General features: G+C 39.9%; 1 protein-coding gene across 1 annotated transcript; it reads right to left on the bottom strand.

Moving 5' to 3' along the window:
- Window positions 1–311: 311 nt before the first annotated feature.
- On the bottom strand, window positions 312–9,971 carry atp8b4 (ATPase phospholipid transporting 8B4; the record flags this gene model as incomplete). The annotated part of the gene is made up of 25 exons (XM_079163494.1): window positions 312–623; window positions 1,515–1,645; window positions 1,731–1,869; window positions 1,950–2,195; window positions 2,572–2,655; window positions 3,039–3,262; window positions 3,468–3,651; window positions 4,036–4,165; window positions 4,320–4,425; window positions 4,517–4,628; window positions 4,714–4,878; window positions 5,042–5,157; window positions 5,429–5,617; window positions 5,715–5,890; window positions 6,398–6,637; window positions 6,729–6,925; window positions 7,010–7,098; window positions 7,219–7,377; window positions 8,548–8,627; window positions 8,821–8,891; window positions 9,126–9,198; window positions 9,342–9,403; window positions 9,496–9,594; window positions 9,683–9,796; window positions 9,894–9,971. The coding sequence occupies 25 exons, from the start codon at window positions 9,969–9,971 to the stop codon at window positions 312–314; spliced, it is 3,576 nt and encodes a 1,191-aa protein (XP_079019620.1).
- Between the last annotated feature and the right edge of the window lie 2,338 nt (window positions 9,972–12,309).

The following is a 12,309-nucleotide window of genomic DNA, read 5'->3' as shown; positions in this document are numbered from 1 at the left end:
CCTCTCAAGGTACTGAAATGTTCCAATATCAATTAATCAGAAAAGGACATGCCATTAATATAACGTTAAATAAAGGCACTAACTACTTAAAGGTCGAATTGGATCAGTTGACGCAGGAGGACAGATAATTCTTTCAACTCTTGCATAATGTTGTTGGAAAATATATACCGGCTGAGTTCGCACATTAAACAAATAATTAAAAAAAACTGAGGTACGCTAGTTGGATTCATACCTTGCGCTTGGTCCTCTGCAGCCATGCTTATCGTATCCTACAGTGTTTACACACTTTCTCTGTTAGTCAGAGGTTGAGTTCAGTCTGTTGAGTCTGTTTTTGCTCTGCGGCTGCTTTCTGGTGCTCCTGTGTTTTCATCAGAGACACAAGAGACTTTGTTCTTTCTCTTCAACATATTTTCTATCCAGGTGGAGCTGTGTGCTGCTCCACCAGGGGAGCAAACAGAAGAAACTGTGCTCATCCTCATGTTTTTGCCTGAGGTAATCAGCTCTCCGTAGCCCTGTTGGTGGGAGAATGCGTACGCAGAGCGGTGGGAGCTCGTCCTGCGTACTCTCCTCAGGTTCTGCTCCTGAGGTCCTTGTCTCTTTCTGGACTGTTGGAGACGACGAACCTGTCAAAATACAGCAATGGTGGAAGATGTGCTTAGATCCTTTACTTAAGTTAATGTACCAATACCACGATGTAAGAATACACCATTACAAGTCAATATTTTGGAGTATCATCAGCAAAATGTACTTAAAGAATCAAAAGTAAAAGTATTTGTTCTACATGAAGTAGCCCCTGTGACTGATAACATATGACATTATTAGATTGTTTATACTGATGTATCAATGTGTATGTAGGTCTCAAGGTTGAGTCAGAACTAGTTTTAACTACATTATATACACAGTTAGGTATCCACAGGTTCCCAACCTTGGAGTCGGGCCCCTCAAAGTGTCACAGGATAAATCTGAAGGGTTGTAGAGATGCTTATTGGGGCAGGAAAGAAACAAAGTTCTTCGGCACAGATCTGCGTCCATTTATTTGTCTTTTTAGTCATCTTTGTTTTATGGGAAATATTTGATAATTTGACATCTTTAGGTCTTAAAAAGTAATTTTAATGAAGTAATTTTAAAATGATTGTTGGTGAAACTACTAACAACTCAGATATTTGAAACATGACAACGAGCCCCAACTCTACATTATTTTTATGTAAGGGGTCACCGGTCAGAAATGTTGGGAACCGCTGTTTAATCTTTAACAGTGTGTACTTTCATAATTTTTCTTAAATTGCATCCTATTAGCTGACCATCTTTTTAATCTTTATCTTAAAAGTAATTTTAGATGTCAATCAAACGTAGTAGAGTAAAAAAGTACAATATTTCTTCCTGAAATGTAATGTAGAAGTATAAAGTAGCATGGAATACTAGTAAAGTGTACTTCTTTCCAGCGCTCAAATAAAGCCTTAATGAGGTGTTTATTGCTTGCACAGAACGCTGTAGATGCATCAAAGTTATGGTACCTTATCCGTTAGAGTTGGGAAGAGTTCCGCTCTCAGGAAGCTGACGGCTAAGCCGGGCACAACACTGACCACAGTGGTGAGCAGAATGACCAACCACACACTCTTCACTGACAGACAGGTACTTGCCGTGCCTGAGGACGCACACACATTTAACGAGCCTCAATTTCCATGCATCAGTATGATTTCATCACACGTATTAAACTGAACTAAGCTTACCTACGAATGGGATTTTGCTTGGAAAGACGCCAAATATGCCATCACTTTGCATTGCAAATAATATGGCAAAGTACACGATCAGGCTCCCCCAAATGAAGAAGTGATTGACAGCTGTCCAGTAGTGTGTGTCGAGTCCAATCTAAGAACAGACACCTGCATCATAAACAGTGTATTCTTTTTTAAATCAGCAGGGCTATTTTTGTCTGTTTTTACTCTTACCTGAACACTTACGACAATGACCAGGGACGTTGCTATCGTAACAGCAAACGCTTGTTGGTCGGAAAAGTGGGAACCGTCCTCTTTCACCATGACAGAGAAGGCTCCGTAGGGAATAAAGAAGAGCAGGAATGATGTGCCCATTCCCTGCAGCGTGCACAGGAAAAACTGACGTTTGTTGAAGAGAAGGTTTTGCTGGCCGGGTTTGTAAAGGCTCGGGTAGCGAAGGCTGATCTGGTCATTGACGTCCTGTAAAAAAAATGATATCATGACTGTTATATGATATTATCATATATATATATATATATACAAATATAGAGATAGGGTAGAGGGCTTGATTGGCAAATAGTAAATTCAGTATGACAGATGAACAGTATACAATATTGTATATTGATATGGGATGATAAGGTTCAGGGCTCTAGTCACACTAAGTTATATAAAGTGTAGTACCTACTGTAAATGTTTAGGTACCTATCATGACTAGTGAGCTCTACAGTAATAAGATATTCAGCTGTATGACTTGACAATATCTTGAATAGAAAAAAAAAGGAAATACATTTATTACAAAATAATTAGGTAATTTGATGTGGACTATATCGAGTAAATCAGTGATTTATAATGTTACCTGATCAAAAAGTCCCATCGCCAGGACTGGTAAAGACGTATAGACTATATTGAAGAAGGCGATGAACCACTGGTCATACACAGTCTGTGGACAGAGGACAGTATGATTTAAAAAAATGTGAAAGAACGGGTTGGTGCCTTTAAATCCAGGCTTTAACCAAAATCAACAGTCCCATTTCAGAGTACAATTGCCCGCACACTGACAGAAAAAGTAGATGAGGCTCTTAAGATGCACAAAGAATCCATTTCTTAATTCATTTAATGTGCAACAGGTGGGAAATATTTGACAAAGCACACTGTCAGCAGAGCTTACAGACCATGTAATTCTAGAGACATAAAAAGAGACAGACTAACCCCTATGATCAAGAGAAGTTCTCCATCAGGTGAAGCGTTGTCAGTGTGCGGACAAATGTACAATGGGGTTGTTGACATGCATAATTAGCTCACCATATATTACAGTATTCATACCTGAGCTGAGAAACCACAGAAGAAGCCGTACCAGAAGTGCACCAGCGTGAAGCCAAAGTTCTTGTAAAAGAAATAGCACAAGAAATTACACATGCGGTAGTAGGACCAGCGGCCGTGCACCAACAGGAGCCGCCGCAGGTACCGGAACTGAGCGAAGGAGTAATCTGATGCCAGAACCGCCTGCATCCCCTCCTGGCCGCTGATGCCGACACCGATGTGAGCAGCTGAGGAAGAAACACAGATTGGATCACTGCCCTTTGAAACTAAAAAATTGAAATAAATATTAAAACATTGTTTAAAATACTGAAGTGTATTCAAAGTGCAAACTGTGCTCCAACTGTCACTTTGAAATTGGTGGACAGACACATGGACTGACATCAAGCTAAACATGTTCCGTTATTTAGCTTTGGGTCAATAAGTGAGACTTACTATTGATCATGCTGACATCATTGGCTCCATCTCCTATGGCCAGGGTGACGGCCCTCTTGTGCCTCTTCACCAGCTCCACCACCTGGGCTTTCTGCATCGGAGTGACCCGGCAGCAGATGACTGAGTTACACAAACAGGCCAAGTCCAGCAAGACGTGCTCCAGCTGTGGCTCCAGAGCGTGAGCCTTATTGGAAGAACACATACATCCCAGCTATTAAAGCTATCATTACTATCCTGTAACGTCAACCCCCTGCAGAGGAAACGCCGGGCGACAGCTCAATGTAACATTCCCACCAAGCTGTTGCTGCACAGCAAGGGAGCAGCTCCTCTCTGTGGAAATGGATGTCAATGAAAACCCGTAATAGAGCCGAGGGCCCTCAGCGGCTCATTAGAGACTCAGCACAGTCAGCAGCAGGTACATAGACGCCAGACTCAGCAGGCAGCAACACAACCACCATTTATTAACAAACCTGCTCGCATCAGTACCAAAATAAAAACAAGTTGAGGATAAAATCATCATTCAAACTGAGGAAAAAGCTATATAATGCAACACATTTGAGTATCTTACCAAACTGTGTCCATTGATGACTAAGGCGTACTCTGCAATAATGTTTTTTTCAAACACTGAGTCATCTGCCTTCTCCACATCTCCTGCACTGCTAACTCGACTCAGGCCGACAATGTGCTCTTTAGCACTCCTGAGGAGAAAGGAAAGCCAGTTAAAATACATTTTTAGCATGTTTGTAAAAGCTTTATCGAGCTTGTACTGAATGACAGAATTATCACAGTCAACTTGATAAAATATTGCTTATAGGCGATGAATTTTCGAGATTGTTCCACACATAAACTTACCTGAGCTGCTGCTGCACCTCTAGCAGTGTGTGGCCAGAGATGACAAACACCTCATTCATGTCGTCTCGCAGCATGTTGCAGGAGTAGCCGATGTTCATCGCTGTCTCTGAAATGTTTTGCACAATTTGCATCTATCTAGCTTTTTACAGTATCAAGCTTTTCTGGTCAAAAAAGGTAATTAAGGTAAATTATGCTACCTAGTTTGTCTCCTGTGAGGACCCAGATCTTGATGTTGGCTAGATTTAGACAGGCGATCGTTTCTGGGACTCCTTCCTGAAGTTTGTCCTCGATTGCTGTGGCTCCTAGAAGCTTCAACCGGGACAGCAGTCAGTCTGCAGAGGCTTTATTAGTTTGATCGCTTAAAAGGATGTAAACAAAAGGATGTGAACGTTACCTTCAAGCCCTGCTCGATCTCCTCGTAGAGAACAGCCAGCTGATCCTCACGGTTCTCAATTACAGTGCTGGCGAACACAAGCTTCTTCATCCAAACTTCAAAATAATCTTCATCGAGATCTTTGTAGGCCAGAGCTAATGTGCGAAGCCCTTCTCCAGCAAATTCCTGCACGGAAAATGATCGAAAAACAAACACCGATAACAGTTGCACTGATGTTTTTAGTGCTTTGGCTGGTTCATTTCTTTTTAACAAGACTTTAAATAAAATGCTACAAATGCATATTAAATATGTAGTGACTGAGTGATGTTTTGAATCAAACAACACTTACACTGAGATGTTCTGAGGTAGTGTACATGAGGTGTTCACTGGATGGATCCAGGCGGTCAAAGATAACAGTGTCCGCTCCTTTGGAGTATAGTTTAATTTGGCCCTGCGGGTTTCTCACTATAAAACACACAAAGAGAACACAACATTACTTTTCTGATCAAATCCTATTTGCACACAAGTATGCATGGGTTGCAGAACGCAAACAGAAGCATGAACATAAAAGCTGTTAACTTCATGCTGTAGATGTATTACTAAGAGTCCCGGGTATTATTCAAATTGTTAAATAGTAAGTCAATTGCCTTGTTTTCTAAATGATTAATTTACACATAATGTCATGATGACTACTTTTGGCTAAATGAATCGTTGCTGTTGTAAGTGAAGACCTAACCAATGACACTCATTCTCTTGCGCACGTTGTTGAAGTCCAGTATGGCCAGCAGCTGGTATGCGACGGCTCGTCCCATCTCACACAGTGTGATGGTCTCGGGGGTTCGAGCCCGGAAGACAAACCCAAAATTTCGAGCAGCAGTGACCAGAGCTCCTTCGTCAGGTGACTGGGCCTGGTACACCAAATGTCCTTCATGTAAACAGAAACATCAATCAGCACCACAACTTCCATTTAAATCGACTATTTCTGTTATTACTGCTACTTCTGGATCGTGTCCACAGTTTACCTTCGCTCTTCTCCTCTGGCATGACGGTGTGGCACAAAGCCAGCAGTCTGAAGAACTCGTGCGCTGCAGGATCCTCCAGTTTAACGGCTTCAACCAGGCTGCCATCGTAAAACTTAAAGCCTCTGTCACAGTGAGCGTTGAAGGAAAAGTCCACACAGGCGGTTTTCTTGTACATGAACATGGACCATGGGGTTATTGTTTTATTATTTTATTGTTAAATAGCTTTAAATGTGTAAGCCTCACTTACTTCTGTAATTTCCACCTTCTGATCAAATTCATCATAGATGTCACCTAAGAGAAAAACAATTAAGTAATATCAGTTAATGCCACTGTGATGGGTTATTAGTTCTATACTGGGGATCATGTTGTGAAGTTCAAACTAACACCATGTTTTAAGAGTGAAACCGCTGATCAAGTTTTGCCCTGAAATCAAATGAATTAACTTTGATAATTTTATTGGCAAACATAATTTGCCAGAGTTATGATTGTCACATTTCATGGAGTTATCCTGGATATCAACCTGTGGGTGTGGTCCTCAAGTGGTATTATGGTTAATATAGTTTTCTCCATTTCATTTATATGTATAATTATTCTGTCAGATTTGATTATTTCTAAATATAAAGCTAATTACATTTTAGTAAAAGGCTGATTTTAGAACAGTAATATATTACTAGGCCTATTACAGTTTTAAAGAATTTCTAAAAAGCTCCATACCGTACGTATGTCCATTAATGGAGCACTTGCTGAAGGCCATGATGTTCTGGGTGAGGGTGCCCGTCTTGTCGGAGAAGATGAACTCTACCTGACCCAGCTCCTCGTTGAGGGTGGTGGTGCGAGCTTCTGCCGCCGTGTCCGTCAGACTGTGGTACATCCTCTGGTCCCAGTTAATGAAGTAACTGTGGCCGAGCCGCAGAACCTCCACACTGAAAGTTCATACAGTTTGTTTCCTTGCTATTAAATAGTGGTAATTTTAGAAATTAAATGTAACATTTTTTAAATAAACTTTGTCCTTACCTGACATACAGTGATATGGGCACAACAGTGTTGAGGATGATGATGTAGGACCAGAAGGTGAGGAAGCCAGAAAAAACAGCACTGCTCTGAAACTCATCCCACGGCAAATACACCTGGAAGTGTCTGCCAACCCAGCTCTCCCAAACAGTGTTTCCAATGCCCAAAATAACTCCCATACAAAAGAGGAAGGCAAAGATCTGAAATACAGATCATGATTTCATGATCTTACCAAATTAATTGGTATATTTATAGCTTTCATGTAAAAGCATCAAACAACTTACCCACAAAACCAAAGTGTTCATCAGTTTGTCAATACTTGTTCTTTTAAATTGAGTCTTTCCGCAGTTCTGCATGAGTTTGGTTTGCAAGCCTATTGGAGGAATGAAGCAGCTATTAGCACTGAAAGAACATTAACAATAAGGTGGTTTATGGCTAATGGATCTAATGTATTGAAAGTTCTGGAGATTGCAAATTAATACAAAAATCATACCAGCAAAAATGACAATCCCACAGCACCACTCAGTGTTTCTGAGTACACAACCTCGCAGCAGCATTTTCTCATTATCCAGAGGGTGTTTGTTGTCTCTCCAGAATAAAGTTCCTACGAATTTATCCAGTTTGTTGTTTGGTGGCTCACAAATGACTTCTCCTGAGGAATGAAGCAAATACAGTCTTACCCACACCAGTCATCATTGCAGGAGAAAATTCATACAGTGGACTTGAATTCACTCAACAAAGTCACAACTCAACATACAAGAAGCCTGAAGTGTCCACTGTCATGGTCACGGCCGTACTACTGCTTATTTCCTACTGTGTGTTCCAATAGCCGTGCTACCATACTATTTTGTATGCCAGAAAAAGATTTAGTATGTCCCGATACACAAAAATACCAGGATGTCCTACTGCATCCGGTCGCATTTACCAGCATGCTTTTCTGGCTTTTCTGACCCACACGCTGCATTCCAAATCACATTTTCTTTTTACTTTTAGTACATACTGGAGCTGCCCTTACAAAGTATGTACTGTTGCGTGCAGTACGTATTAAATTGAGACATACTAATTCCTCAGAACATTGCACCTTTAACTTTGACTGTCAGATATCAGCTGCACAGACGATTGTGGGTAAGAATAGCCAGAATAGCAAACTTCTGACCGGGCAGTATGACATCTTGGTATGTTTGGCATACTGCATTTAACATACTATTTATTTTGTTTTACTAATTCTTTTTCTGGCCCACTATGCCAGTATGGTAGTATGGGTATTGGAACGCACAGAAAATTGTCTGTGCATTTGATGTATGAGCGAGAGGGTCAAAGTTCTAAGTGCAATGTAATGAAAAAGAAGTATGTCCTAATTGAATGCATACTGCATGCAACAGTGCGTACTTTGTAAGAACAGCTGCAATATGTACTAAAAGGAAAAAGGAAAAGCATGCAGTTTGGAACGCAGGTATAGTGTTTCTCGTGTTTCCCTCTCTCCTGTGTTTCCAGCACCTCCCTTCTGTCTCTCCTTGTGTGGGCGTGGTCCTCCAGGCTCTCTGCTCGTCATACACACCTGCTTGCAATCAGCTAATTAACCCTCCCAGTTTGCACGCGTGCCTGCTTCTCATCGGCCTGCAGTGTATCTGCCCCGACTTGTCGACCACTCCTCGCCAGATTAGGCTTTCCTTTTTATCACTCATCCTCGCCCAGCCTGTTCTCACAATTAATCTTGTTACAACTTCACCAACTTCTGTGTCAGTGTCCTGCGTTTGGGTCCATTCATGTGAAACCACAACATCCACAAGTGATTAATTAATTTTTTGGAGTTTCATCTCACCATCAAAGTCCATCAGTTTGGTAATATCTCCCAAATCTGAGGTGACGGTCAAAGCCTGACGAACTTTCAGATTTGTCTCTCTGTTTGGTGAGAAATGTAAAAAGTAAATTTGCAGATGTAGAAATGTAACAGTAAAGTAAGCTTACTGTTAATATACACTTTACATTTCTGCAAAACCAATCAACTACAAGAATCATAGTCTCAGAGTTTCCTTCCTCACACCTATAAGTGATTGCAGTTTTTAGATTTCTTCAGTTTTGCTTTAGCACTTACCCATCTAGCTCTGCAGTCTCAATATAGCACAGTCCATAGGGCTTACTACTACAGAGGAGGAGGATGTCAGCCTGTATGTAAAACCAATATGAAACATGGAGAAAAATGAATGAATTAATCTCTGCACTCTGAACCTGCAAGAGCAGTCAGCAGCTACTGAATCCCCCAGAAGAAACCTTTAATTGTTGACCTCAATCCTATTACATGTGAACATGAGAGACATAATCAAACATCTTCTAATAAGAGCTAAAACAAAATAAATCAGAAGCACAAAATCATTCAATTTACACATTACTTTTACTCACAGCAACAAACTGATTATTCTCTAGTTTGATGATATCCCCCACTCGAACGTTCATCCATTTCTCATTCTGAAAACTTTAACACCAAAAAAATACAAAAATCATCATTTGACCTCATAAATGTCCTTAAATACACAGCATTTGATTATTTGTGCATGTGATTTGGCTTTTTAGCACTTAGAAAAAGCATCTAAATGAGAAAGACAGAGGATAAAGTACCTTCCCTTGATGAGAACCTGAGCCTGCCGATTGTTGACTTGCTGGTCGCTCTTATGTCTGAACTGAATTTTTTTAAAAAGGGGTAATAATTTCACCATGTGAGTAAAAAGAGAAGCATTTAGAAGAGCTGTAAAAGGTGAATAGTTGCACTAACATAGTCATCTGTGGCGTCCTTCACAGCTGTGATTACCAGCACCAACACCAAAGGCACGATGGTTGTGAACCACGACAGAGAGGAAATTTCCGGAATTAACTAAAGAAAAGGAAAGCAGGTTAGCTCACTCTCACACAACTTCCCTCTAAAACATTACATTCATAAACACAAATATAACTTCTCCTACCTGCAGAATCAACAGCACTAAGAAGTAAGCGTTTGCCACCCTCTGGAACTGCTCAAACAAGTTTATGGGCAGGAAGGTGAAGACGTTGTACTTTGAGGTTTTGATGTGATTGTCCTGAAGAACAGACATATTCAGAAACAGCATTAATGAAATTTCCACAGCTTTCACTTGTGAGTACAGCAAAACTGGTGTAATTCTGAGGTCTACTTACAGCATAAGAGAACTTGTCATTGGAGTCCCACATGTTGGCTCTCACATGGCGTTCCTTCTCTACATACAGAGAACACATGGTCGTTATCAAGTGACAGGATAATTAAAGTACACATACATTAAAAAAAAAATGCAGTACTTATTTTGTTTTGTTTAACAAGAAATATATTCACTCTCAAACATCACAATAAATGCCAATCATCTGCAAGACACAACCGTTTATCAAAGCTCTCAAACACAGAGAGAGTTTCCAACACCTCGTTTGGAAACAACAGATCCAGCACACTGCTGGATCTGTTGTTTCCAAACGAGGTTAAATCCTTGATGAATTATGCATAACGCACATGCACAGAGCTGCAACAGGATAGACCTTCTCACACAACAGACTGGCCTCGTCCTGCTATCAGCTACTATGACTATTAATTATTAAGAAAGCCTTTGGTCTGCTTAAACATATAATTAGAAGATGTGTAAATGTAATTTAGTTTTTCTAATAAAGCACAACGTTTTTTTTTACTGTTTTTTTTCTTGAGGAAGATTAGAAGTTCGAGCAGCTTACAGTGAAATGATTCTTTAGTGCTTCAGCAAATAATTCCAACCACATTCCTCCTGAGTCTAGCATCAATACAGGAAGCTTTTAGATGATCATTCTGCCAAAAAATGGCAACACAATAATTGGATTTAAAGTGCCCTCTTAGTTCTTTTGAGGAAATATATGTATAACTATACTGTTGAATTGTATCTTTCTAAACCAGTGCAGTGCACCAGGACAGGATCAGGACATTTTTCTACAATGTATTGTGTACACTTCAACCCTGCAAACTGTTGCACATCAAATCAATTGTTCCTGTTGTTCTCCTCCACAGCATTTTAGATCTAAATGTCTTACCAATGTGAGTATTTCTCCTCCAGAATGCCATCTTCACCAGGGACCTCCCCCGAGAGTTTCCCTAAATGTTATGTGAGAAAATCAGAGGTGGAATTAAATTCATAAGTAATAATAAAAATAACTTTATTTATAGAGCAATTATCATGCAAGAGATGAAGCGCAAAGTGCATTACAAAAAATTAAATAAATATGCAGCACAATAATGCAGGACTTTCATATAGTATTTTTACAGGATCTCAGTACTTCTGCATCATTGTATTTACTGCAGTACTGTATACTTAGTACAATTTACTTTAATTAGATATTTTGCTAGTTACTTTACAGATGGAAAATGTACATGCAAATTATCCTGAATTGATTCAATGAAATCTGATGCTTTTTTTGTTGTTGTATTTTTCTGAATGTATATAAAACAGATCTAATTAGCTCCACATCGACTAACAACAACAATAGAATGCTATACTTACACATGAATGCATCAGTAAAAAATAATCCAGTAATATGATGTATAGTAGCACTCACAGGAGCCATTGTTATTCTTATGAGTACTTTAACTTTTGATTCGTAAGTATATTTTGCAAATAATACTTACATATCTTCACTTTAGTGGCATGTTCAATGTGGCTATATTGAACATTGCGAATTATAATATTTTTACATAAAGGATCTGAATATTTCTGCCACCGGAAGAAACCACTATCAACCATCTACATTAAAAAGTGCAGGGTGACAGAAAGTATATTGCAGGGAGTGAATGTGCAGGATTAAGTCAAAGTGTGTGTGTAATAAATGGGCTACTTTGGTGTTACATCTGAGGCAACACACAAAACCAAGTGGTGTCTTGTTTCTTTTCAGTTCTGAGAAGCACATTTAATTAAAGTATTGGTGCAAGCAGCAGCAGTGAATCCCCAGTGAAGTGTCTCCTTAGCAAAAGATCCCAGGTGGGCAACACAAAGCTTCCTGTGAGTTTAACCTTAACAATATATAATTCATGTTCAAAAGAAATACACTAAATGTTTGTGCAAAGAATAAATGTTGGTTTCTTACCTTGCATAAGTTTGTCACAGCCGCAGTCTTGTTTTGTCTCCATGTATCCTGTCATTTATTTAAAGCACCACATTTCGCAGATGTATTCACTTTCAACGCTGTTATCCTACTTTCGAATAAAAAATGAATAGACATGGATGTACTTGAGACAACAAAGCCTGTTCAGCTGCAGGGAGAAGAAGAAGAAAAAGACAGTATACGGTGCAGGCTGTGAAAATAGCTGCAGGCAGGCAACAATAAGCAATAACGATATTCCAAGAGAAATCAGTCAACTGATGATCACACACCGACAGCGGCGATATGGAGCTGAGGCTGGAAACGGACATGGTGTGTGCGTCTGTGTGTGTGCGTGTGTGTGTGCGCTGCCTGCAATGAATATCTCTCTCTCTCTCTCGCTCTCTCTCTCTCTCTCTCTCTCCATATGAAAAAAATGTCCCAACTGATTCCTTCACAAACACTTGATGATGCTAAAATGATGAGC

This window comes from Pholis gunnellus (assembly GCF_910591455.1).
Source record: "Pholis gunnellus genome assembly, chromosome: 7".
Classification (NCBI taxonomy): domain Eukaryota; kingdom Metazoa; phylum Chordata; class Actinopteri; order Perciformes; family Pholidae; genus Pholis; species Pholis gunnellus.
This window is presented reverse-complemented; position numbering and strand designations above follow the sequence as displayed.